The sequence below is a fragment of the Heliconius melpomene genome, chromosome 10, assembly GCF_056956725.1.
Source record: "Heliconius melpomene rosina isolate 202511_hmr_F chromosome 10, ASM5695672v1, whole genome shotgun sequence".
Classification (NCBI taxonomy): domain Eukaryota; kingdom Metazoa; phylum Arthropoda; class Insecta; order Lepidoptera; family Nymphalidae; genus Heliconius; species Heliconius melpomene.
Window position 1 is genome coordinate 13,800,352 of NC_140398.1, and position 25,183 is coordinate 13,825,534.

The following is a 25,183-nucleotide window of genomic DNA, read 5'->3' on the forward strand; positions in this document are numbered from 1 at the left end:
AAGAATACAGTGCGCCTTCGAACAGCGCGCGCGGTGCACGTCGTCTGGACTCGTAAAGCCTTATCAAAAACTCTATCAAGCTACGCTCGTAGCCATGAGCAGAACTTAGAACTACATATTAAGCGTACATTTACATTGAAGTGATATTTTAAAGTGATATTTTTATAGTAATAAGTAGTGTAGAACAAATCAATATGTACAAAATTTTATTTTATTTTTCTATTTTATTATGCTACGGGTAAGTGTTATTTATTTTTATATAGGCAGCTAAGATACTATTATAATAAGCTATTGTTAAGTTAAAATTTACATCGCAGCGCATTTAGAAAATATTTTAATGTTCAATTTCTGTTTGGAAAAATGTTTTTATTTAAAACTTCATCATTTTCTAGACTTAGTGCCACAAAGTGATTAACTTATCACTAGGTTTTCTCTCCTGCATGTATCGCGTCAATAACTATTTTATATTAACTAAATTATTTCTCCTAACTGTATAAATATTAGAATGAACTAAAAAAATATTAGACCTTATTAAAAATCTTATTGAATACGTTATGGTGTGAAATGGTAAATATATTATTTATTAAGTTCTTGTTAAATTTTATTTAAATAATACGAAAATAAATAGAGTACTATATTTAGTATATTTTGAAAAAACAAAACCGTTAATTATAAAGAATTATTAAACTTGTTGTATTTTCATGCAAATTTAAAGATACACAAGTGATTCAATACTTAGTAATAAATTAATATTCAAGACTCGAATATTTTAAAAATATACGCACCAGTACGTTGTCATTATAATTAATTGCTCGCATTTCATATCTTAAAAACTCTTTTGGCCACATTTTGCCAATTAAAATTCTGTCAAGTAGTATTTATAATTGTTAAATTTTACAGTTTAATTTCATTCGTGTTTTCTCAACTATACATGACACTGGCAGGTTATATTGTTTTCGTCTGTCATCACAAAATCAGGCCATTAAAAAAAAAAAGAAAAAAAAGTTGTAGCATCGCACGTGTACTCTGTTGACATTTACGCCACTCCTCCGCATAGGAATGGCGCTTGTTGTATGCATATTGCAGAAAGTTGCAATTTATATATTTGAATCTCAATAAATGGGTGATGAAACTTAGTTGCAGTACAAGTCAGAGCCTTCACTGAGCAATGAAACCTTAATAAAGTACCAGACTAGTAACCTTCATGCTTTGTTTGTGATGCACCAATATATACAATCTTCGATTATAAAACATGTTTTTGGAGAAACATTCCATATTAAAACTTACCTTGTTTGAATAGGAAACAACTACGTCGTAAATATTTTAAATAAATATATATGATTTTTTGTTGTCTCCATAAGTATATATGTGTTTACCGATGCATTACGTGATAAGGCTTTCTTCAAAGATATCATCGTAATCACGCGCACTGTCTTATGTCATTTTACTATAGTAAAACAGTAACAAAATGGTGTCTGTACATTGAATATATTTGCGAAATAATTATGTCTTCTTCTTCCTGGCATTAATCCCGGCTATTACCAGGGTCTGCCTTCCTACTTTTGCGAAATAATTATGTAGAGGGGCTTAAATAACTAACAGAATTTAAAAATGTTGTCTGTCTGTTTCTCTGCTTGAACACGCACATATTTTGAAATACTGGACGAAAAAATATTCCATTATGATTTTATCAGATGATGAACACCTTAACAGTCCAGCTAAACCATAAAAAATAATAAAATTTCATCTTAACAAAAGTTATTAAGCGTAATGTGGCTTTCATTGAAAGTTTGCAATGGGTTATAGAGCAAAATATAGGGTTGGTTTTCCCGCTGGAATCAGGATTTACACGGGGAAAAACTGCGTTTACCGTGAGCACCTACCTTAGCTAGACAGATATGAAACAGCTAAACATTTTTCTATTAAATACGACATCATTGCGAACCAAATCAAATAAAATGCCAAAAGATTTAAATTACTAAGTAAAAAATGTATGACAGTATAGATAGATATTTTAAAATATTCAACCTATTTTGTGTTGGTGTTGTTGTTAGAAGCTAACGGCCGTCCGCCGAAGCCAGTAAGAACCGTCTGGATCTTACTGGCTTCTTTTATAATATTTTTTGAAATTAGAATTGTCATAGGATAAATAAAATTCTAACTCTGATATGATTAGATAAAGCACAGTTTAATAAGAAAGTAGTACTATAGGTACATATACATGATATTGAAAATATAAGAATTTATTTCGTAATTTTTTAAATTAATTTAATATTTCAAATTTATATTTTTTGTAATTAATAAATTTATAGTATTGATATATTTCAGTTTAAAATAAACTATCTTTTGCAATATTAACGAGGTTAACTTCAGTTTTATAGCTTTTTTAAATGTATTTATTCAACAAGTGATTAAAAATAATTGTGTAACGGTCAAAGCAATTTTTTATTTCAATTCAAAAGCTAAAGAACGGTTTTCACCGCGAAAGAGAACTGCTCAGGGCGAACACACTCCTTCTAAATAATATTACTTATATTTCAACCAATAGTTTTGTATTTTGTAAATATTTCGCCTCCATAGAACAGAGCGAGTTAATTTCAACTCTTTCTCTTTCTTTGGTGGGAATTGAAGATAAAAGAAGTATGCAGTTTCCACCTGCGAATTCAACGTAGTCCTTACTAGGTCCGTTTAGCTCATGGTGGAAACAGATCAGAAAATCAGAAATAGGTACAGTGAAAATATATTTGCTCACTACATTATCTGTTTATTTTTTCGGTTTTACACCTTATACCTGCGGCACTTCCCCTAAGCCTTAATTTATTTCTATAAGCCTTAATTTATTTCTTTCCTTTTTATTATCCTTTATTCATTTAATAATAAAAATATTCTTAAATAATTTCACATATGTAGTTATTCCTACATTTTATTCACGAAACTATGTGATAAAAAGTAAACAAATCAAAACAGGTTATTTTATAGGTCACGATTTATGGAGCTCAATAGTATATACGAGTATGTATTAAGTAAAAAAAAACCTATGGATGTAAGTAATATTATTGAACGATGTATATAAAATTTATAAGTTAATAATAATTATAATATAAAATTGTCGAAATTATCGATAATTATTTTTTTTCATTTACATGAACATTGTAAAAATCTAATTTCAAGTCTAAAAATGTTTATATATCGTTCTTCAATAATCGTTAAGATAAAAGTTTTTGTCGACAAATCAATCTGTGAGCTTGCTTCATTATTACAGCACCTACTTGTAGAATCCTATTCTACTCTGTACAATGCCTTCGATCTAGTTTAGACGTGTTTCACTACAAGCGATAAATATGATTGTAAATCCTATTAGTGAAGCTGCTAATAAAAATAGTAATTTAACATGCTACGGAGAAGATAAAACACATAAAACGCTTAAATTTAATTACAATTTAGTAACAAAGTACAATTTCGATAGTATTTCTATCTAGAAAAGATCTGGCAAATTATTGGGATTTGAATTTTGAAGTCACAATTAACTGCGTTTACTTCCTTAATCCTCATAGCTTTACTTATAAATAAGTACATAAGAGGTTTTAAATCAATTTCGAAGTATTACAGAACCAGTTCGAGACATGAAATTGTAATTAATTTTAATGAATCAAACAGTGACATAAAAATGATAAATACATCAAAGGTATTTGAAGCATAATAACACGTTTGAAATATTGTGAGGCGTTTTCCGCAATATAGCGGCCCCTGTAGAAGGTTTTCCTTGCGGAAATACCGACCCAGTAAATTCTTGTAGTGCCAATATCAATGTTAAGTCCCCTATGTAGGGTTAATTGTGACCAAATTGCTATGTAAACATATCTTTTATTGGTATTTATATTACGTTTAGCTCGCTGTATTTGAAATCACAAATGAGTTGAAATTTCAAATTTTAGATTCATTAGAAGGCCAAGTATATTTTAGCGGTATTCGGAAAGTTCCAAACCAATTTAATAACGTAATAGTCGTTTTTAGGGTTCTGTACCTTTTAAGGAAAAAGGAAAAAATAAGATACGGCCTTTTGTATTGTTATAAAGGCATTATTGTTATAAAGGCATACACAGAATATACTTTTATTAAATAAGCGAATCAATTTTACATTTTTAAATATAAATTATTATAAAAAAGATACATTTAAAAATATAAAAAACCACACTTCCGAGGGCGGGACAAGGGTCCAAGCCATCGGTGGCTAGGGCTCCAGAGAGAGGAACCTCCGCACAATACGTGCCGTCTCAAGTATTACTGCCTTCTGTAACCGGTTCTTGATCCAACAGCTAAGCGATAGCCTCTTAAGGTGTTGGTCGAGGCTTTTCGCTATTAAACCGTTAACCGAAACCACTATCGGCACAATGATAGTCGCATTGACATCCCACATGGCGGTAATCTCATGGGCTAGGTCCAAATATTTAGATTGTTTTTCTTTTTCGGCCTTCACGAGATTTTCATCATGTGGGATAGTAACGTCAACAATCACTGCGCGGCGCGCCGCTCGGTCTACTAGTACTATATCAGGTCTATTGGCAACAATATACCTGTCAGTAATAATAGACCGATCCCAGTAGAGCAAAGCACAGCTATTTTCAAGAACAGACATGGGATTGTACCTGTAGTAAGGCACCTCCAATTCTACAAGGCCATATTGAAGAGCAAGTTGCTGGTGTATTATCTTGGCTACTTGATTGTGTCTATGCAAATACTCGCCATTAGCAAGATGAGAACAACCAGAGACAATATGTCTGAGGGACTCCCCAGGTCGATGACACGCCCGGCAGATGTCGATAGTGCCATCTTTCATAATATGTCTCTGGTAGTTCCGTGTCTTGATAACTTCGTCCATAATTGCACAGACAAAACAAAAAAAGGCATTATTGTTATAAAGGCAAATTAATAGGTTACTTCCGACCTATAATTATGAAATTTTGCATCTAGCATGTACAGGTAGTACTAGTTCAGGAAAAAAAATTAAAACTATACATGTGTGGTTAAATCTTAAAAAATAATAACGAAAGGGCTCTGCCTAAGCTAAGCTTGAATTTCAGAAAAGCTCGAGACCTCCAATTTTTATACGGAATCCTCGGTGAGCGAGCCCGACTCGCGCTTTTACGGTTTTTTTATTAAGCCTTCTATAGGTGAAGGATATGCAGACAGAAAAAAAGCACTAATTTGATAGTTTTATAATGCAATATGTAAAAATAGACATTCGTAAAAATTATTTATAAATTTTACTAAATATTAATAAAAATTATAGTAGAACTATTAAGACTTAAATTAATATCAATAAACAGTATAGGATAAGTATACATAAAATTAGCTTTATAGTTTACTGAAAAGCTTACAATAATTTATATAATATATTATCGTGAGAGATAATTAAAACTGATTGTTATTATAATTTTCATAATTATACTCATAATATTTTTTGTGAACCACTTTCTCTTCAATCTGAAGTAATAAATTCAATTGCACTAGCATAAAAATGAGTGAAAAGTAGGTTAGACCACAAACCTAAATGAGTATTTGTAAATCTAGATATTTCACAGTTACAGTGTCAATTTTGTATTACGAGATTTTAACCGATGCAAAATAACTTCTGTGAAGTAATTAAGCTCCCTTGATAGCAGTTATGCAATTGTTATGGTTCACTATAGTGTAGCATATTCTGTATCTTCTTGTCTAAAATAATATAAACTAGCTATAAACTAGCTTCATGCAAATAAAAAGATTAGTCGATCTTGTTTAATGTCTTAGCTATTTTTTTAATAAAGTAAATATGAACTATTTATAATATTAATCATATAAAAATGCGTTTTTTTATTCATTCACAAAATGTTTTTTAATAGCATTTTTTTATTTTTTAGTATTATTACTCAGTCTTCTCTTAACTAATTAATTTTAAAGTTATATGAAGACACATACAGTTCATTCAATTGTAATTTAAAAGCCGCATATAGTCATGTAATGGATTATTATAGAATTGATTAATTATAAAGAGGTAGATACTTCAACATGTTGAGTTTTTGATAAACGATCAATTGACGTAAGCCCTATGTTTTTATTGCCAACTAGGATCCCGCTCGCGACTTCGCCCGCTTCGCAAACATACAAACAAACAGACAAAAAAAATTAAAACTATTTTTCGCTCTCGTTAGATAACTTACTACTTTGAGTTCCACCATACGTCTGCATTTGGAGACCTCTCTTAGTCCGTTCTTCTCTCTGTCAGATGTGTAAAGAAAAAAATACACATATATATCTACTATTTAAAAATTCAAATGTAACATTCAATATATATCATTATGAGGTACCTGATTCATTCACTACAATTACAGGTAAATTCCCTTTAAATATAGGTAGGTACTAAATTGATTGACACTTTCAAGTTCAGAATACGTTGCTTGTCCTTTGCTGTAAGAATAATTCTTATTACTTATTTAAAGATGCAATATAAATAATGAAATACTGAGCTTCATATGTGTCATTATGTTATATATAGATTCATAAGTGTCAGTTTTGAGGCTATGGTGGCGCTAAGGCCATCATCTGCATAAGTACTATAAAACTATGAATGCTATGGTTGTGTAAGAGAAAAAAAACGACGTTGAGTTCCACCACTCATATCGGGTATTCAAATACCACGTTATACCTAGAATTCGAATGGAGAATGGAGAGTTCTATAATCGTTGCATATATTTCACTTGAATATACATACATTATTTCGCTATTACACTTTTTAACTAGGTATATATCGTGAAGCTAAGCTAAGTTAACTTAAGTCATATCAGAAGATGTAATTACGAATATCATCATCAACAAATTGGCCTTCATAGAATCCAGGTGATCTCTCTTCAATGCTCTATACCTGGCGTCCAGCCTTTTACAAATTTAAAATTTATTTGCAAATTTACAAATATTTAACCAAAAAAAAATTAAATAATATAATAATTAACAAATATACTGTGAATAATCATCGCCACCTCTTTTATTATTTTATATTATTCTATTAACCGACTTATTAATAGAGGTAGTATAATAGTTTGAGGTGGTGATTATTCACAGTATTTTTGCTCTCCTGTAAAATTTACAAAATGTAAATACGTTCAACTGGCTCTTTTGCCGCGATAAATGTAATTTAAGGTTTTTTATTTATTGCTCAGCTGGTATCTTCAAATATAATCGTGAGAGTGTATCCAGTTGAATGTAATGTCATACCGACCTTGTAAGGACGTCATGATATAGCGTTATTGAATAATTATGTTAGGTACATACAGCTCTACCTTGAACTTTTTCGTAATTTCCTTAAAGAATTTAAGGGTTACGTAGTACTGGTAATTTATATTAATTATACAAGGCTGGCAAAATATTCTATTTTTAACTTTTACATAAGAATTATTAATGGATTAAAACTCGATTTGTATCTGATATTTTCGCAGTTTAGAATAATACATAAAAAAGACATACCCTCAACAAAAACTCGTTGATTTATGTTCAACCGTAATGTTGGCCGTAACCTTAATCAAAGTTATACTTATAAATTAAAAGATAATAAATAATAAAATAAAAATACTTCATTATTTATTGTGAATACTAATATTATGTTTATTTAATGTTTTGAATATGTAAATCTGTAAGATTTAAGCATTACCTCAATGTTATTTTAAATCGTTAGAGTCCAGTTTGGAGTTTAACGTGCAACCTCTTTAAGTGATCCTTCCATTAAAAATAAAGACGCGACATTTAAATGTATTAGCTTGTATTAGGAAAAATATTTAAAAGTCTAAACGTTTTTTTTTACAGATATGCCGAAGTATTAAATTTAGCTGGAGGTGCCAAAAGCAATTATACATTTCCTAAAGGGTTCCTTTTCGGCGTTTCTACTGCAGCTATACAAATAGAAGGAGCTTGGAACGTGGATGGTAATATACTCGTAGCTATGAATATACTTGGACGTCTTGAACTGATTTATTGATCAAGCTGTCCTCAAACTTTTTAGTAAAATTTTACTTATTATAATATTTTTTTATAAACATTAAATTAAAAAATAAATACATACTTAATGTTCATAGGTTACATAAGCATCATACTATGGTTTTACTTCTTTTACCTTTAAGTTTATAAATATGTGTAATGCCCAAAAATCTGTGTATTTGAGTTATATATTACAAATATTATTAATGGGATTTTTTTAAACTAATGGGAAATTTCGTTTGTATTTTCAGGAAAAACAGAAAATATATGGGATCATTTAGTTCACACGAATCCAAAGTTTACCAAAGATGGGTCTACTCCAGAAGTGGCAGCGGATTCTTATCATCAATACAAAAGAGACGCTGAAATGGTCCATCAACTCGGTGTTGATATTTACAGATTCTCCATGTCCTGGCCTAGAATATTACCAAACGGTTTAGCTAACAAAGTGAATCCTCTCGGCATTCAGTATTATAAAAATTTAATAAGTGAATTGGAAAGATATAACATTACACCTATGGTTACAATTTATCATTGGGATCTGCCGCAGAAGTTACAAGATATAGGTGGCTGGACGAATGCTCACATCATAGACTATTACACGGACTACGCGAACGTTCTGTTTGAAAACTTTGCAGATAAAGTGAAGTATTGGGTGACATTCAATGAGCCGATGCAGACCTGCTTGGAGGGCTACGGCAACACGTACCGGGCGCCGGCCCTCAACCGCCACGGTGTTGCTGAATATTTATGCACCCATAATTTACTGAAAGCGCACGCGAGCGTCTACCATTTATTCGCTCAACAGTATCGTCCTATTTACGGAGGTTAGTAAAAAAACTACAAACGACAATATTAAATTTAAACTTTTTTAATTTCACTTAAACGTTGTGTAACTTACTGCATGTTATACTTTCACCGTGTTTGAAAGTTAACTTTCATAAATTTCTCGTTTTTTTTTTTAATAAAATATATAAAATAATAAATATTTCCATTTTAAACTATAATTACGTAGTAAATTACACATTTCGATGAGGTTATTTACTCACATACGTGGAATGTTAATACCACAACCCATGGACACAGCAAATTGCTTAGAGGTAGTTACTGAGATAAATATTGATAGAATCATTACAATTAAACTTTGTTTCTCAATCTTCGACGTGTTTTAAGCACGTTCTTACCTCTTAATGTAATTTGATCATAATTTTTTTAATTAATTGAATTGGCCTTTACAAAGATTACTTACAAAGTATACGTCGAGTTAATTACTTAAAAACTTATTTATATTTACCTTACGTAACTGTAATAATTTAATTGCTATATCATAACTTTAGAGTGTACCTGGTTAAATTTATAGTTGTTTTTTTCAAGGTTCTGTAACCAAAGGGTAACAGGACCCTTTTACTAATAATTAGCTGTGTGTTCGTCTGTCATCAGGCTGTATCTGATAGTTGAAATTTTCTCATATAACGTATGTCTGTAGTCGCTGTAACAACATATACAAAAATTCAGATTAAAAGAATTATTCAAGAGAATTCTCACACAACAAACGCGATTCTATAGTTAATGGTACGGAACCCTTTGTGTGCCAGTCCTACTCGCAGTTGGACAGTTTTTATTTTATTTCAGCTTCCGCATTTTTACATAAATACAACTAAGATGCCCCAATTATTGCTTATTTTAAAAACATTACGTATGTTATAAGAGGCGGAACTTGTTGCCAAAAATTGTCTTGCCAAACCTGATTAACAAAGATTTTAAATATAAAAAAATACGGTTTTGTGAATATTGAACCTCTAACTATCGCGTTCAGGTACTTGCTAACAGTGCAGCGTTTGTCGTCGATAATTATATAAAATAAATAAATTATAAGTCCCAGGTTTCAATTTCAATCTACCAACAGTAATTTTAATTTCATAATAGGTCATTAAAAGTTTATAACGTGAACATAAAAACTTATAAAAGTATTATGATAACTGCTGGCGTAACATTTACAATATGTCATAATTTAACAATAAAAGGATAAATTTCACAGTCTTAATTACTGTGAAATTTATCGTATTATTGCATTTTATAAATGGAATTTAAATTGCATCCACTGCTATTATATATTACACTTAAGTTACAAACACAAAAACTATAAGTCATTTGAGGGTCGTGCCGCAAGGTACAAAGTGTGGCTGTAAACGGGATAGGTCGTGGGTTCGATTCCCACTCGAGGAAATGAAATATTTGAATTTTCTTCGCTTTCGCTCTGGCGTCGAAGCAAAGCGCGGCTTTAAGTTCCTTCAATCAACAAGCAATTCCTTCAAAATTCCGCAAAATGGAGAATGGAGTATCTTAACACTAGCTTCTCTCTGCCTACCCTGCTATGTGCGGGATACAGCGTGACCCTAAAAAAATCATTACTATCATTATGGTATGACATTAACAAATAATTTGTAATCATTATTTCAGGTAAAATCGGTATGTCGTTAGATTCTAATTGGGCCGAGCCAAAAACTAATTCTTCGAAGGACCGAGAGGCTGTTGAACGCTACCTTCAAACACATGTAAGCCCGTCTTTATAATCTTTGAGATTTTTTCTTTTGCATTATTTCTTATATATTTATGATTATAATATTTATCAGAATAATTCGTTTCCAATTTTTCGTTGTATGACAAAGTAGAGATTTTAAATAGTAGCGCTATGTTTTTCACAAAAAAGAAAACGGATTACTTCCAATGATTTATATATGTGTATATTGTTTAGCTTAATGCTTTGTCTCTGAAATATTAAGATGAAGAGAATCTGATGTTAGGATACTCTGTTCTCCGTTTTTCGCCCGCATTCGATATATTCGACGGCCTCATTTAGGTCACCTCGACGTATTTAAGTAATTAGTATCTACTACTTGTGTTACTTGATAGTGTCATGTGTTGTCAATTAACTAATTTAGACGTACTTATCTTGCATTTTTTATAAAGTAGGTTACTGTTTTTTTTTTTCAATTTTATTATTAGCATAATGATAATTACGCATATTTTTAGCTTCTCGCGTGTATCACGTCACATATGCGGGTAAAAAAAAGCGAAATAAAAATATTATAATATCTTATTCCCTAGAGTGGGAAATGAACCTACAACCTGTCTAGTTAAAGTTGCTCGAGTAATTCTGGATTTGAGTATAAATACCCATATAAAATTAAATTGACTAAGTCATTCAATCAACACGCAATAAATATAAAATAAATGTGTTTTTAATTGGACGATTATTTTCAATTGCTATTTCAAATACAAAGGTAAAATTGCAATCTATCAATCAATAAATGATAGATATTAGAAACAAATTATATTTATCTCAAGCATTTTAATATTATATGGTGGGTGGAGGAACTCAAGTCCACAGTGTGGAAATGATATAATTAATAACACCCAGTGGGATCGAACCTACAACCATCGCTTATAGGAGAGATCCTATACGCGTATTTTGTTTAAGCGATAATCTATATATATAAAATCGAAAGGTCACTCACTCATCACGAAATCTCAGAAGCTACAAGTGCTAGGAATCTCAAATTTTGCATAGGAGGTATTTATAGGACGTAGGTGCTCGCTAAGACGGAAATTTGCAATATTCGATTTCTAAGGGGTTGTTTTTGGGGTCGAAAATTTGTATGAAACTTCGTTACTACAAATGCTAGGAGTCTCAAATTTTGCACAGACGTCACTAGACCGTAGTCATGGAGACAGAAATTAATAATAACATAGTTCATGCGGGTGAAACCGCGAACGGGCCGCTAGTACTTTATATATATACATGTTACATAAATATTCTCTCGAGTGGGATTTGAAACCACCACTATTGTGTTCAGTCAGGCACGTCCTAGTTGCGCCATGACGGCGTTAATCATACAAGTATCATACATTTTAATAATGTTATAATTGAAGCTAGTAAATAGTTTTATAATCACACCAAGATATTATATGTCTAAATATGCAAGTATTGTGTGGTATTTGTTTATAGAGCAATATTTTGTTATTAGAAGCCAGTAGAAGTTAAGTTAAAAGATTTAGATAAGCGTGACGGTTGTGGATTAGATTTTCACTCGTCGGAATATGTTTATTTCCTCGTTCTATTAGAAAGATATGATATAGAAGGAGTGGTGTAGAGTTTTGTCACTCAACAAGCAACGGGGCGGTTCATAGGAAATGCTGTTTCTTAACAATAGGGTCTCTGCCTACTCTACTGCCCTACCCTGCTATATGCGAGATACAGCGTAAATTTAAAACAAAAAAATCTTTCAGCTCGGTTGGTATGCACATCCAGTGTATTCTGAGGAAGGAAACTACCCCCCAGAGCTTATAAGACTTGTAGATGAAAAAAGTCGTCTGCAAAACTACACTCGTTCACGTTTACCCAAGTTCACCCCGGAAGAAGTTGCATATATAAGAGGAACAGCGGATTTCTTCGGTTTAAATCATTATACCACTTACCTTTTGAGTATGGCTGATGGAGAAGTTGGTCCTGTTCCATCTCATGAAAATGATGTCGGTATAGTTAGAGTTCAAGATCAGCATTGGCCTTCGATGTCATCGTCTGCATGGCTAAAGGTAAGCATATACATATATTTTTAAAAAAATATGTATGATCTGATGTCGCAGCAAACAAATATGTAAAAATAGTTTGAACTAAACATAAATTTCAATAAATCCACGTAAAATTAAATAAAATTAACGGCAGCCAGCTTAGATTTGAGTCCTGCAGAGAAATCTCTTGCCGCCAATGATGTTCTTTCAAGCAGAAAGTGTCTTAACACTACCCACTCCACCCAACCGGTCACGTTTTATAGTTTATCAATAAAATAACTGTTTATTAATCTTTTTATTAATAAAAGAGTATATGATCCCTTCGCCAGTGCTACTTGTATTATTTTTATCTTTTATCTATTTTTGTGTTGTTTTTCTTTTAGTAAACCAATCGTCGATATTGTTGTAGAAAATTAAAGATCAAAGATTAACTTAAGATCCTATTCATAATAAAATTTTCTATGGAGAACGCTTTACAAACGGTATACGCACTGCCTTGATGTTATTAACAATTTAATTAAAATATTTTAGATTTTATATTGTCCCCTCGATTATACTAGGTTGTTAGATGTATATATTGTTCCATTTTTCATTTCCTTCCCATTCCTAGAAGATGTTTAAATCCACAACTGCCAGGCAGTATTCTCAAAATAATGATTAGATTTTAAAGCATTCATATCTTTAAATTCCGCTTTCTGCAAGTAGATCAATTTAATAAAGTCGAAGGCAAACCAGTCTATGATACATGTGTCATATATATTTTTAAATACTTTACTCGTAACGAGATTTTTTAATTATCTTACGTTAGTAATTGAATTAGCATCTTTAATGGTTGTTATCGACGGGTTTATAGCCATATTTCATATTTAATTTATAAATGAATATAATAATTGACAAAAAATAAATGACACTATAAAAAAAATGTATAAAAACTTCGATGTCGTGGGACAAAAGCACAAGCGTGCGATCGTAGTCACGACGGTTACTAGTTCGATTCTCATACAGGATAATGAAATATTTAATATTTTCCATTCCTCACTTTGGTAACGAGGGAAAGTGCTGTATTAAGTTTCACCACTTAACATGCATTGCCTCGAGAAGTGAGTAAGAAACGAAAAAGGTCTTAATGGAAATGGGGTGTTTAACTGTATCTAGGTACCTGCCTCCTTTGCTATTTGCGGGAATATAAAATAAAATTAAATCAATATAATAAAGTAACGCGTATATTGTACCTATTTTAAAAATGAAAACCCCGAAATGCATTTGTAAACTTCGCACAGACAAGGTATCTATACTATTCATGTTAATATTAACATTGTTGTATTTGTACTTTATGTTTGCTTAACAGTTATCAAAGCTTTGTGAAAACACTTATAGCGAATGTTAAATATTATGATCTATATATAAACTGGTTACCGATGTCGTAATGTATTTCTTTAATATCTACTGAAATCTTTTTGTTTGCTAGTTACATTTTCTTATACATATTATTTGAACAAGTTATATTATTATTTTTATTGTCGAGGATCTTATTTTATTACAATATACTGGGAAATCATAATGTAATGTTTTTATTGTTTTAAATAATGCAAGTAGTTAAGAATTAACATTAATTCAATATATTTAATAATTATATTGAATTAGTACTTACTACAATTGTATATTAATTCTTATGACTCTTGAATTGCTGAAGTATTTTTCTAATACTTTATCATTTATCTACATTTATGAACACGTGGTAACTCAAAACAAATTAAAAAGGAGTCCATTGTTTATGCTTATTTTACCTAATTGGTTTTATTAATTAGACAAAATTATATTTAAGACAAAACTGTGGTAATTATTGCGTTATTTTAAATTATATGAATATAAGAACGATGTGCTTCTGCATTTTTGAACTTGACATTTTTGAACAAGAGTGTAAACGTAACCGGTTAAGGGTTCGATCCCCACTCGAGAAATGAAGTATTTATTTAAATTAATATTACAATTTCTTCGCTCTGGTCGAGCCAAAGCGCGGTTGAGTTCCACTTAGCACGTAATGCCACCAGAATTCAGCGGAAAGTGGGGGAAGGAGTGTCTTAACATAATATAATCCCTCTGCTTACCCTACTGTGTTCGGGATACAGAGTGAAGCTGATATAATTCTTTTTTGATTCAGACAAATGATGAAAAATTTATCTATTTGTTTCTTCAATTACCTATTGTGATACAAATTAGTTTTGTTATTCACTATTATGTAGCAAAAACGTTAAATATTTAAGATTTACTGCAGTGTGTCTCAAGGAGACAAGAACAATTTAGTTTTTATGTATATCTACCTACTGCAATTTTAAAGACAATCCTTTCTTATTGCAACAAAAAAACGTTTACAAACGCGTTTTGTACGTTATTTGTCAAGGTGGTAAGCACGTCCTAATAATGTTAATGAACTTCATTGTATAAATTATTTTACTTTTTCGCCATTAAATATCTAAAACATTTTATTTAACAGGTCGTGCCATTCGGTTTCCGTCGTCTCCTCCATTGGATATCGGAAAGATATAAAAACGTGCCAATAATAGTAACAGAGAATGGCTACGCTGATTACAGCGGAGTTGACGATAAAGCGAGAGTGTCGTATTACTGTCACTACTTGAACGCACTGTTGCACGCCATCCACGAGGACCACAGCAACGTGCACGGATACTTTGCGTGGAGTTTGATGGACAATTGGGAATGGGACGACGGTTACGTGTAAGTATTGTAATCAATATATTTGTATGATTTAAAAATATTTGCTTTAAACTGTATCCTGCACACAACTGTACATCGAACCTAGTGTTAAGACACTCCGTTTCCTATTTATAGAAGGTTTCGTAAAAAATCGGTAAGATGACCGACCGAGTCAGTCTCGAGGGTTCCATGCCAGTAAATGCAAAATTATAAAATTAGGTTTGTGGACGTACGTTGTTATTTTACGTGTAATAAACTGTAAAAAGCCGCTAGTTCAAGTGAGGTATCAGATGAAAGGGCTCTGACTAAGAAAGGCTAAATTTCAGAAAAAGCTCGAGCCCTCCAATTTTTGTACGGAACCCTCGGTGAGCGAGCCCGACTCGAGCTTGTTTTAAGTAGATATTGCTAATGAAATGTATTACAATAATATTTATTTATTTCTACGTTACTTATATGCTTGCGCTAGGAACTATATGTTTAATAATATTAGTTTACTCTATATTTAATGTACCGATACTAATTATTATAAATATCACAAAGAAGAGATTCCATAAAAATAATTCATGTCTTGCTTGTATTACTTTGGAGGAATTTTATAAACTTCTAAATATAATTCTAGTTTAAACAGCTGCTGCATTATTACGTGTTGTCTGTTTCTAGTACTCAAAGCACGAACCTTAGCAACAATTTGTGTCAAGGTCCCTTATTAAGAACTTTACCTTATAACGTTTACTTTAGTAAAAAAGGCAGATTTTCATATTTAACGAAATGGAAAACTTTTAAATATATATAATAATTTATTTAAATGTTTTTATGGTCTTCACAAACTGTATTTGTAGAGCCATTTGCAACAAGAACATCGAATACTTTAAATGAACAGTAATGTTATTAAAAAAATATTTGTTTATAAACAAGTATTACTAAAAATGTAAAATTATTATAATATGAATATGACAAACTTATGAAGATTATATGTAATTGGCTGCGAGACAATCCCCAATACAGATTGCCGTTATCGTTCGTGATATCATACTAATTCATTATAATAGATCCTATCGAATGTTGTTTCACTGTCGATAAAACGATAAATAAGTAAAAGCTTAATATATTTATCAAATTAGAATAAACTGAATCGTATTATGAATCATAATAAGATTTTTTTTGAAAGTAAATCTTTTTTATTTTGTATATCTTCAGAACTATAAGTTTTTCTTTATTACTATTCTTTTCTAGATCTCTAGAGTATCTTAAAATGCAATAAAATAATATATATATTTTTTTTAAATATTAAATATACTGAACATGTTAAAAAGTAATAAATATTGTTTAAATTTAATATTTTTTATAGTATAACGAGCGCCATCTATGATCAGATTATATAAATAATAAAAAGCTTACCTTTCAAATGGCACGTAGCGTTTTGTATCAAATAAATACCACTACAGATGTCACTGTAGATGTTTTACAGTTAAACGAGGCAATTACGTAATTTAATTACGTGTCGATAATTTTAAAGTGGTTAGTGTCACGGATATGAGATTTTAAATAGCAAATATTATTTATAATTATATTATAAATATTACGTCAATGGAATAGTAAAAGAGTTAATTATTAATATTATATAGTAGAGTATATAAATAAAACACATTTTGTCTCAAACCTTGTTATATTTTCACTCGTTATTTATGTAAATGCAATTGCAGGTCCCGCTTCGGTCTTTACTTAGTTGATTTCAAGAGCCCTAATAAGACGAGGACGCCGAAGGACTCAGCGCGACTCTTTTCGAAGGTCATATCCTCGAGAGCCCTGCCCGAGAACTACGACCCCGACGACTTCACCGCGTTCTCCGGCGCCCCGACCCTCGTCCCCACAATACTACTCCTCTCACCAATTTACAGGCTACTTATATGACATGTAAATTAATGCCACTAATAAAACTATCATTACATTAATTATTTAATCTTATTTTCACTTCAACTTGATCCCTAAATAACTTTATGCTATGGCGGAATTATAATTAGGCCGAAAATATGAATTTAAGTAGCTAATAATATAAAATGTTTTAAATAGATTCATCAATAAAAAATACTTTTAAACATAAAAACACACACAGTTATCGAATATAACTTAAAGTAGGTATATCTAAACATAAATTTCTCATTTCTCGCATAATGTGCGAGCACAGCACAAGATAACGATATTTTAAACGACATATAAGTAGATGAAAGCATAATATATAAGTCCGCCACTTATGCTAGGGTGAGTTAATACTCTACTGAGATGAGTTTGCTGGCGTTATCTCTAGCGACGTCCCGTCTAAGCTGGGCTTGAATAGAAGCGAATGACTTGCCCTTGGTCTCGGGCAGCACCGCCAGCATAAACATAAGCCCCAGTAACGAGAACACGGAAAAACCCCAAAATACTGTGTAAATACCCCACGCATCTCTTACTACCTGAAATGAGAAAAAGAAATGTTAAGTATTTAAAGTTGAGGTTCCTTTATATTATATTTCTGTATAAAATTAAAGAGTTTCAAAATTGAATTTAAAAGAGAATGAATTTAATTATTTAGCACTTTTCATAGGGTGGGCAGAGATCCCAGCATTAAATCAGTACACTAAATTGAGTATTTATATGTACTATGCTGGGTGGCAATCATCAAATCTCAATTTTACACTGTACCCCGCATATAGCGGGGTAGGCAGAGGGAGCCTAGTGTTAAGTTCCCTCTGCCTACTCTCGTTTTTCCACTTTCCGCCGTATATCTGAGGCATAGCGTGTTGAGTGGCGGAACTCAACATTGCCTTTACCAGAGCGAAGAAATTAAAATATTAATATAAAAACTATAGTCTAAACTTCCCTCTCTTAAGACAATTTTCTTGACACCTTAATCTTTTAAAGTCGATAAGATTAGGAACTGAATTAAATCAATTCACAATCAAGCTAAAAATAGTCTCATTACGAAGGTCTATGAGAAACGTAATTAAGTAATTTAGTGATAATAAAGCTTGTTTCTGTAATCCTATTGATCCAGGTCTTTGATAATATGAATTTACATTTATATAATACCCACCGACAGCCACTTCATTAACAAGATAAATCACTTGATAAAATCTGTTTCATTGTCTTTCCAAAATCCATTAATATAGTAAAGACAAACATTATATAAAGGTAATACAAAAGGCGGTAATAAAATGAAGATATTATGACGATAATTACCTGGAAGAGCTTTTGAACTGCGAACATAGAAAATCCAGTATAGATGTGTGCGACGCACGATGCATATAGCTTGACGTTTGTGGGGAACATTTCTCCGATAATCACGTAAGGGACCGTTGATAGCCCGACTGCGTAGCACACTATGTAGATTAGAATGGCGGTTATTGGTACCCAATAAAAGTTTGTTACGGATGAGCTATTGGTGGCGTGGAAGTAGAAATATGTGCCAATGATGCCATTCATAAATCCAACGCCCAGTGCAGACAGCAATAATAAGGGTTTTCTTCCGAGCCGGTCCACCAGCACCACTGACACGCAACATGTCAGCACCTGAACGCAACCCAGGATTATTGATTCCTGGTACGGCTCGATGTGACTGTTCGTGACTGCAAAGATAACTTGGGCGTACGCGACTACAGCAGCGCTCCCGCAAAGTTGTTGTATAGTAAACACCCCAAGGGTTATCCACAGAGCTTTCCTGTTCGTCGCTTCGGAAATTAGATCCATCCAAGTGCCTCGATTTTTCATATCTTCTTGAACGCTAACTTCTATGTTCTTAAGTTCTAATCTTATATCACCAGTTCGCAATTTCCGGAGCGATCTCTCCGCCCTTTCGCTACGTTCAAACTTTAGATAGTAGTAAGGCGATTCCGGTAGAAAGATGAAGGTAATTACGAACGAAATGGGCAGGATCAAGTTGATGGCGGCTAAGATTCGCATCGAAACAAAGGGCCCGATGCAGTACTGGGCAAGTATGCCGACCTGCAAATGAAAAATAAACAATATGTAGAAATTTTACTCATTTAATAAAATAGTATTGTTTGTGTATAGAAAGATCACTGACAATTTAGAAATAATAGGTATTGTGGTAAATTAATTTTGTTTTGTTGAACTACAGTGTAAAGGATAAAGGTAAAAGTAAAAAAGAAAAAAATATAAATGGATATACAATATGTTTTAAATTTTTAAGAGTAATAGCTTACTGCATGTGTACAAGCAAACAAATTCATTGAAATAATCATTATTACATGTTATATTTAATGGTATTGTTTTCTCGTGTCATATTTCCCACTGTCAGTATAAGTTATGTAATAATATTATTGTATTAATACTATCTATATTCTCAACAGCCAGGAAATGAATGTTTAAAATCATTTTGTTTAATTAATGCTTGTTATTTGAGTACCACAGTTGGTTTTCTACGTGGTAAGTACATAAAACATATGTGTACATTTTTTAAATAACTGATTTGAGTTCGGGCCAATATAAATGCATTTGACTTACAAAATTCTCTTTTGTTTTGTTTTTTTTAATGTTCATTGTAATCAGAAAATTATTGAATTGCCATAAAATACATATCAATGTTGGAAGGTATATAAAGATTGTATTAAAAAAACTATATAGTAGACATAACTAGTTTTGTCTCCTTGAACTATTGACTGTTTAACTCAATAATTGGATATCACAATTAAAAAAATATGTAATATGTACATCAGAAGTTATCAAATGTCATTTAACAGAATAGTTTAATATAATTACCTTATTCATTAATGTAATAAGAGTAGAGAGGGCTCCTCTAACTTCATTTGTGGCAATCTCTCCTGTGTACATGGGGGCGACGGTGTACACGATACCGTAGCCGAGACCAGAGAACATTCTGGCCACGTAAAGAACGGGAACTGACTTTGCTACGATGACCAGCACCCAGCCGATGATGAAGGGTATTGCTCCGAGAAGAAGTGTGGTTTTTCTTCCGAAGCGATCGGCCATATACGCTGAGGGGATAGGGGTTAGTGCTGAACATAGGATCATTATAGAAACTATCCATGACCCCTCGGCTGATGTTGTTGGTATTGAACTCTCTTTTGATTGTAGGTAGGATAGAGTTGGTGACGGCCAGCCGTAGCAGGTCCCTGCTGTTGCAGTGATAAGTGTAGCTGTAATTAAAAGAAAATATTTGTTTAATGTTTCAGATTTTTTCAAGTAGCTTATTGTTAATACGACAACTATCTTACAATATTATTATTTAAATAACGTAATTAAATTGATAAGAAATTTTACAGACCGTCAATTAACTCGCTGTATCTACATTATCTTGGTTCCCTTCTCATTATCGTTTTACTATATGTGTACATATAATTTATACGAGCCTTCATTAATCTCAAGTTCTTGACATTACAAAACAAACTGATACGTAACAGCTACCATAAATTTGAAAAGATTGTAAAAAATGTTATAAATTACCTTAATAACATCTACCGGTAGACGTAACTACATATTATGTAAATGTAATTCAGCAGAAAGTGGGGAACGGCTTCTTAAGGTTCCCTCTGCCTACCCTGCTGTGTGCGGGATACAGCGTGAAGCTGTAACTAACAAATAACCAAATAATCATATTTGCTCTACTAATATTTAATGTGTTTTATATTATGTTTTGTTTTGCTCAAATTTTAACTAACGCTACATTCCTTTGCTGTGTATAAACAGTATATGTTTATTTGACATTTGATACTTAAAAGTATTTATTTATTAGTAAGTAGTTCAATGGATACTTCTTGTTTGATAGTACTACATTCGTGTCTAAGTCGGCCAGTTATCGTGCTGCACCTTATCACTTCGATGGAAACTTTTGACGGGCTTTAAGAATCCCACGTATCTTCATTTTTAATGTCATATCTACGTCGTAAAATGGAGTCAATAAAGATTTCGAATATAGAATATAAATCGTTAATAAATAATACAATCTATTAAGTATTAGTCAAAGAGATATTTGTCTATAATGGATACAATTTAAATTAGAATTAAAGTACAATAAACGGTTAACTCAATTTATTTGAGGGTATGCAGAAATCAAAAACGGTTTGTACGACAATTTTAAATGAAAGTAGAATGAGGATGAAAGCTATTGAACGAAATTAAATTACCCGATTCGCAGACAAGAGCGGAAGCGGAATAAGTAGGTAAAGAAAAGGGGCGGTGGGAACGTCACGTGTTATTCTTGATTCTCAAAGACAGCTTTACAGGAACACAGTCATTATACATAAATAAAAATCAGTTCATTGAAGCCAGTCGTGGTACAGGGGAATAAGCGTGTGACTGTAAACGCGAGAGGTTGTGGATTCGATGCCCGCTCGAGGAAATGAAATATGTAATATTTTTATTTCTTCGCTCTGGTGTGCGCAACCTCCAGAATTGTGTCTGTCTGTGTCTCCAGAATTCAGAGGAAAGTGGGGAGCGGAGTGTCTTAACACTAGGCTCCATTTGCCTATCCTGATACATGAAGGGTACAGCGTGAAGCTGACAAAAAAAGGCAGTTCATTGATCTTGAGCGCTTGAGAAATCAAATGACGTCAGATCGACCTATACACATTTGAATGTAACGTGTACTGAATGTTGATATTGAAGATTGCCATAATTTTGGGGACGTTTGCCGACTGCCAGTTGGCAGAACTTTGCGAGTAGACAAATGTATAAGCTCTCACGCGTACTATCTCATTGCTATTGAAACGTTGTTTATCGCTTTCTAAAGTAATCGGCTTTTTGTTTCCAGAAATTTTCCATCTTACAGTGACTTATGTTATATGGTCTGTTATTGTTAATTAAAGTAGTAAAACATTTTAACTAAGCAAACATTTTAATGTTTGGCATTGCACTTTGGACTGTTTATTTAATTTGGAATGACACAGGATTTGTCGATTAGATTATATTTACGTGAAACACAAGAAGTTTCCATACACACTCGAGTATCCACTTCATTACATATCTTGTTTCTTATTTAAAAGCAGTTATGTACCTACGTGATAATAGATATCTACCTAATCGCTTAGAGTCGATACTTTCTTTTTTTTTGAATAGTAAAAAGTACGTGATTGATTTGATATTTAGGTCAATTATCTCTAATCATGCGTTATCTATCTCTATCTATATCTATCTCTATCTTTACGGAAAAAAGTTAAGGAAGTTTACCGATACCAACATTAGTTTAATGTTTTGTAGTTACGATATCAGTAAATTAATAAACTACGCATAATTTTGTATCGTGTTCGTAAAGTAACGTCAATTATCTCAATAGTAATTTATATTTCATTGAAAACAAGGCCATATTTCTCATTATACATATTTCTTAATAATTCTGTTAAGTATAAATATAATTATGGGTTAAAAAGTGAGACTCTTTCACTGCAACTGTACTGCCTTAGTTAAACTCTAAACCTAGAATATGTACATTAATTGTTGTAATATAAAGTTAATTGTCTCACCCCGTAGGAGGCATAAAAGTAAGGTTCATAATAAATGTTTTTACGATCCGTGAGCGAGGTCGCGGGTGGGTGCGACGCGGGGCAAGACGAACAAGCCATAAGTTGATTATACAAGACAATATTATAATCGAAATTTACTTTAAATGTTTTTAATAATTTTGAGTCTCCAGCTAACTCAGGAAAGGAAACGATTCTAGTCGAACGATTCGAACTCTATTAATTATCAAATTAAGATTGTTTATATAAAGTAGTTTAAAAACAAAATGGAAAAAACTTGCTATTAAAAACAAATAATGGCTACAAGGAAATTGTGAAACATTCACTTTAAATTTTTTAATAGGTCGGTTGCAAGGCCAATCTGTTTATCCTATTTTAGTTTCGAGTCTTTTCTAGACAGAATAAATAATTAAAGGTTCTATATAATAGTATAATATAATGTAGTACCTACAATATATAAATTATGGTCAAATATAGTTTTATTACTATTTACAGAAAACATGTATTATTAAATTGCAGTATAAGTTTATCTGCACTAGAAACAAATTATTGGAAAATATTACATGGATTTTACGTATAGACAGATTTATAGCCACATTATTAGAAATAGTAGTTCCATGTAGTAATTCTAAATTTTATAGATTTATTTGTGGAATATTTTACTTTAAATAGTAAAAGAATTTAAATTAATTCAAATAATATTGGAATCGAATACCAGCACATACAATTACAAATTCAACTCTAACTTTACGTTAATCATGAACGCTGTCATATAAAGTAGAATTGACATTAATAAAATTCGGGCATTACCCAGACAAGTTTAATTGTCCACAGATATAGACAGGCCTTGGGTTCCATTTGCAACTTAATATCACCCGTGAGATACATTGACTAAGGAAACGCGTAAGTTATTTGGACTTTTTTAAAGTAAGTTCGTAAATTTTAAGAAGTTTGTAAAGAGGGGTGACATTAGCTTATAAATAACTGGCAGCACGTGCCAAGCGCACGTGTCATGCCAAAATTCGCCGCTTCAAGCTACTTTGTCACGGCTTATTCAGTAGGTAGGTATATAGTATGGTACTTCTAATATTTTATTTTCCGTGAAATGAAATTACTATCTCTTTAACGATTTTTTAGATAAATAACATTATATTATTATGTGTGTACATATTATACTTTTGAAAGCCTTTCTGTCTGTTGTTTATATCTTTTAACTAAAACAAATATTGAATCTACATGTAAAATACATAAATAGATATTAAAATATTATATAGAAATAATGATATGAATTTTTATTATTGATATGACGATGTTTTCCCAGAAATATCTTTTTAATCAAATATTTAATTTTACTTAACAAGGCTTTAAAGTAATCAGAGAATTCATTAAACTTTTCCAATATAATTAAAGTACCAACGCTCGGCTTGCAGATTTGTCATTGAAAAAGCAAGAGTCAAAGTCTTGAACAATCTATTGAGGTCTGTTTCCTATTAAAGTTCGCGATCGAGTCGAGCGTCGCTAAGTGCAGGAAGTTCATTAAAAGAGTTATTGTTACTATTCGGAATATTGTTTCTAAAACACGTTAATTAATATTTTAAATATTGCATTAAAGTTATTACAGAATGTTAGTGTAAACTATTAAATACATTTTAAATTAAATCTTTCTTCAAAATCTTAACAAAATTATATATAAACGACAGTTGAGTTGATATCTATCTCAATTATAATTAAATTTAAATTACTTTTGGGTTTTAAAATATATGTTAAAGATCTAATTAATGACTCAATCGAACCGGTGTTAGATCCTCTTCGTGGCAGGTGACTTCTGACACCTGCATGTTAATAGGATTGTTAAAAAATATTAGTTATTATTCTTAGTTTGTGATGAAGTTTTTCAAAGAAAAAAAAGAAATTTACACGATTTACGTAATATGTACGTAAAATGTGTTATTGTTTTTTATATTGCTATAGATATGTTGTGGAACGTAAAATTGCAGTTGATCTGAGAAATTGAGATTTTCTCCCACGAACCTTATCTAATTTGAACTAATAAAAATAGATAGTGCACCTATTTCTTAGCTTATAAATGTCAGATGGATTTTGATAAATTGAATTTCGAAAAAACATTAGATAAACAAAAATATAATTAAATTTGATAAATATATAATACATATTTCATGATGAATATTAATTACGATAAGATCAATATTGCACTAAAACTTAAAATATTGTAAATAAACATTTAATATGATACAGCCGCCATTATTCTCTACTGCATATCTTTTGCGCTAGATTAAGAATAGTTTATTTTTTATTCGCTTATCTTAATGGCAATTAAGTTTGAATCATCCGTGGCCAGTTACATATAAGTGGTTAAGTGTATCATGACGTCAACAATCTTTTAATAATGCATT

At 31.5% G+C, this 25,183-nt stretch overlaps 2 protein-coding genes across 3 annotated transcripts in view; one reads left to right on the forward strand and one right to left on the reverse strand.

Annotated features, from left to right (window-relative positions):
* On the forward strand, positions 1 to 17,254 carry LOC146535797 (myrosinase 1-like). Its single transcript, XM_085190944.1, has 7 exons — positions 1 to 238; positions 7,837 to 7,955; positions 8,259 to 8,834; positions 10,468 to 10,562; positions 12,298 to 12,603; positions 15,074 to 15,315; positions 16,998 to 17,254. The coding sequence occupies exons 1-7, from the start codon at positions 195 to 197 to the stop codon at positions 17,203 to 17,205; spliced, it is 1,590 nt and encodes a 529-aa protein (XP_085047070.1). The 5' UTR covers positions 1 to 194; the 3' UTR covers positions 17,206 to 17,254.
* LOC146535798 (facilitated trehalose transporter Tret1-like) overlaps positions 16,942 to 25,183 on the reverse strand; it is a 13,568-nt gene continuing 5,326 nt past the window's right edge. The window contains exons 1-4 of one of the 2 annotated variants that reach the window (XM_085190946.1): positions 20,758 to 20,781; positions 20,053 to 20,450; positions 18,514 to 19,275; positions 16,942 to 17,747 (exon numbers count right to left, since the gene is read on the reverse strand). In XM_085190946.1, coding sequence (XP_085047072.1) covers positions 17,559 to 17,747; positions 18,514 to 19,275; positions 20,053 to 20,325 — 1,224 coding nt within the window. In that variant the 5' untranslated portion in view covers positions 20,326 to 20,450; positions 20,758 to 20,781 and the 3' untranslated portion in view covers positions 16,942 to 17,558. Of the gene's footprint in view, positions 17,748 to 18,513; positions 19,276 to 20,052; positions 20,451 to 20,757; positions 20,782 to 25,183 lie in introns of those variants that run through there. The other variant, XM_085190945.1, reaches the window with a different exon arrangement.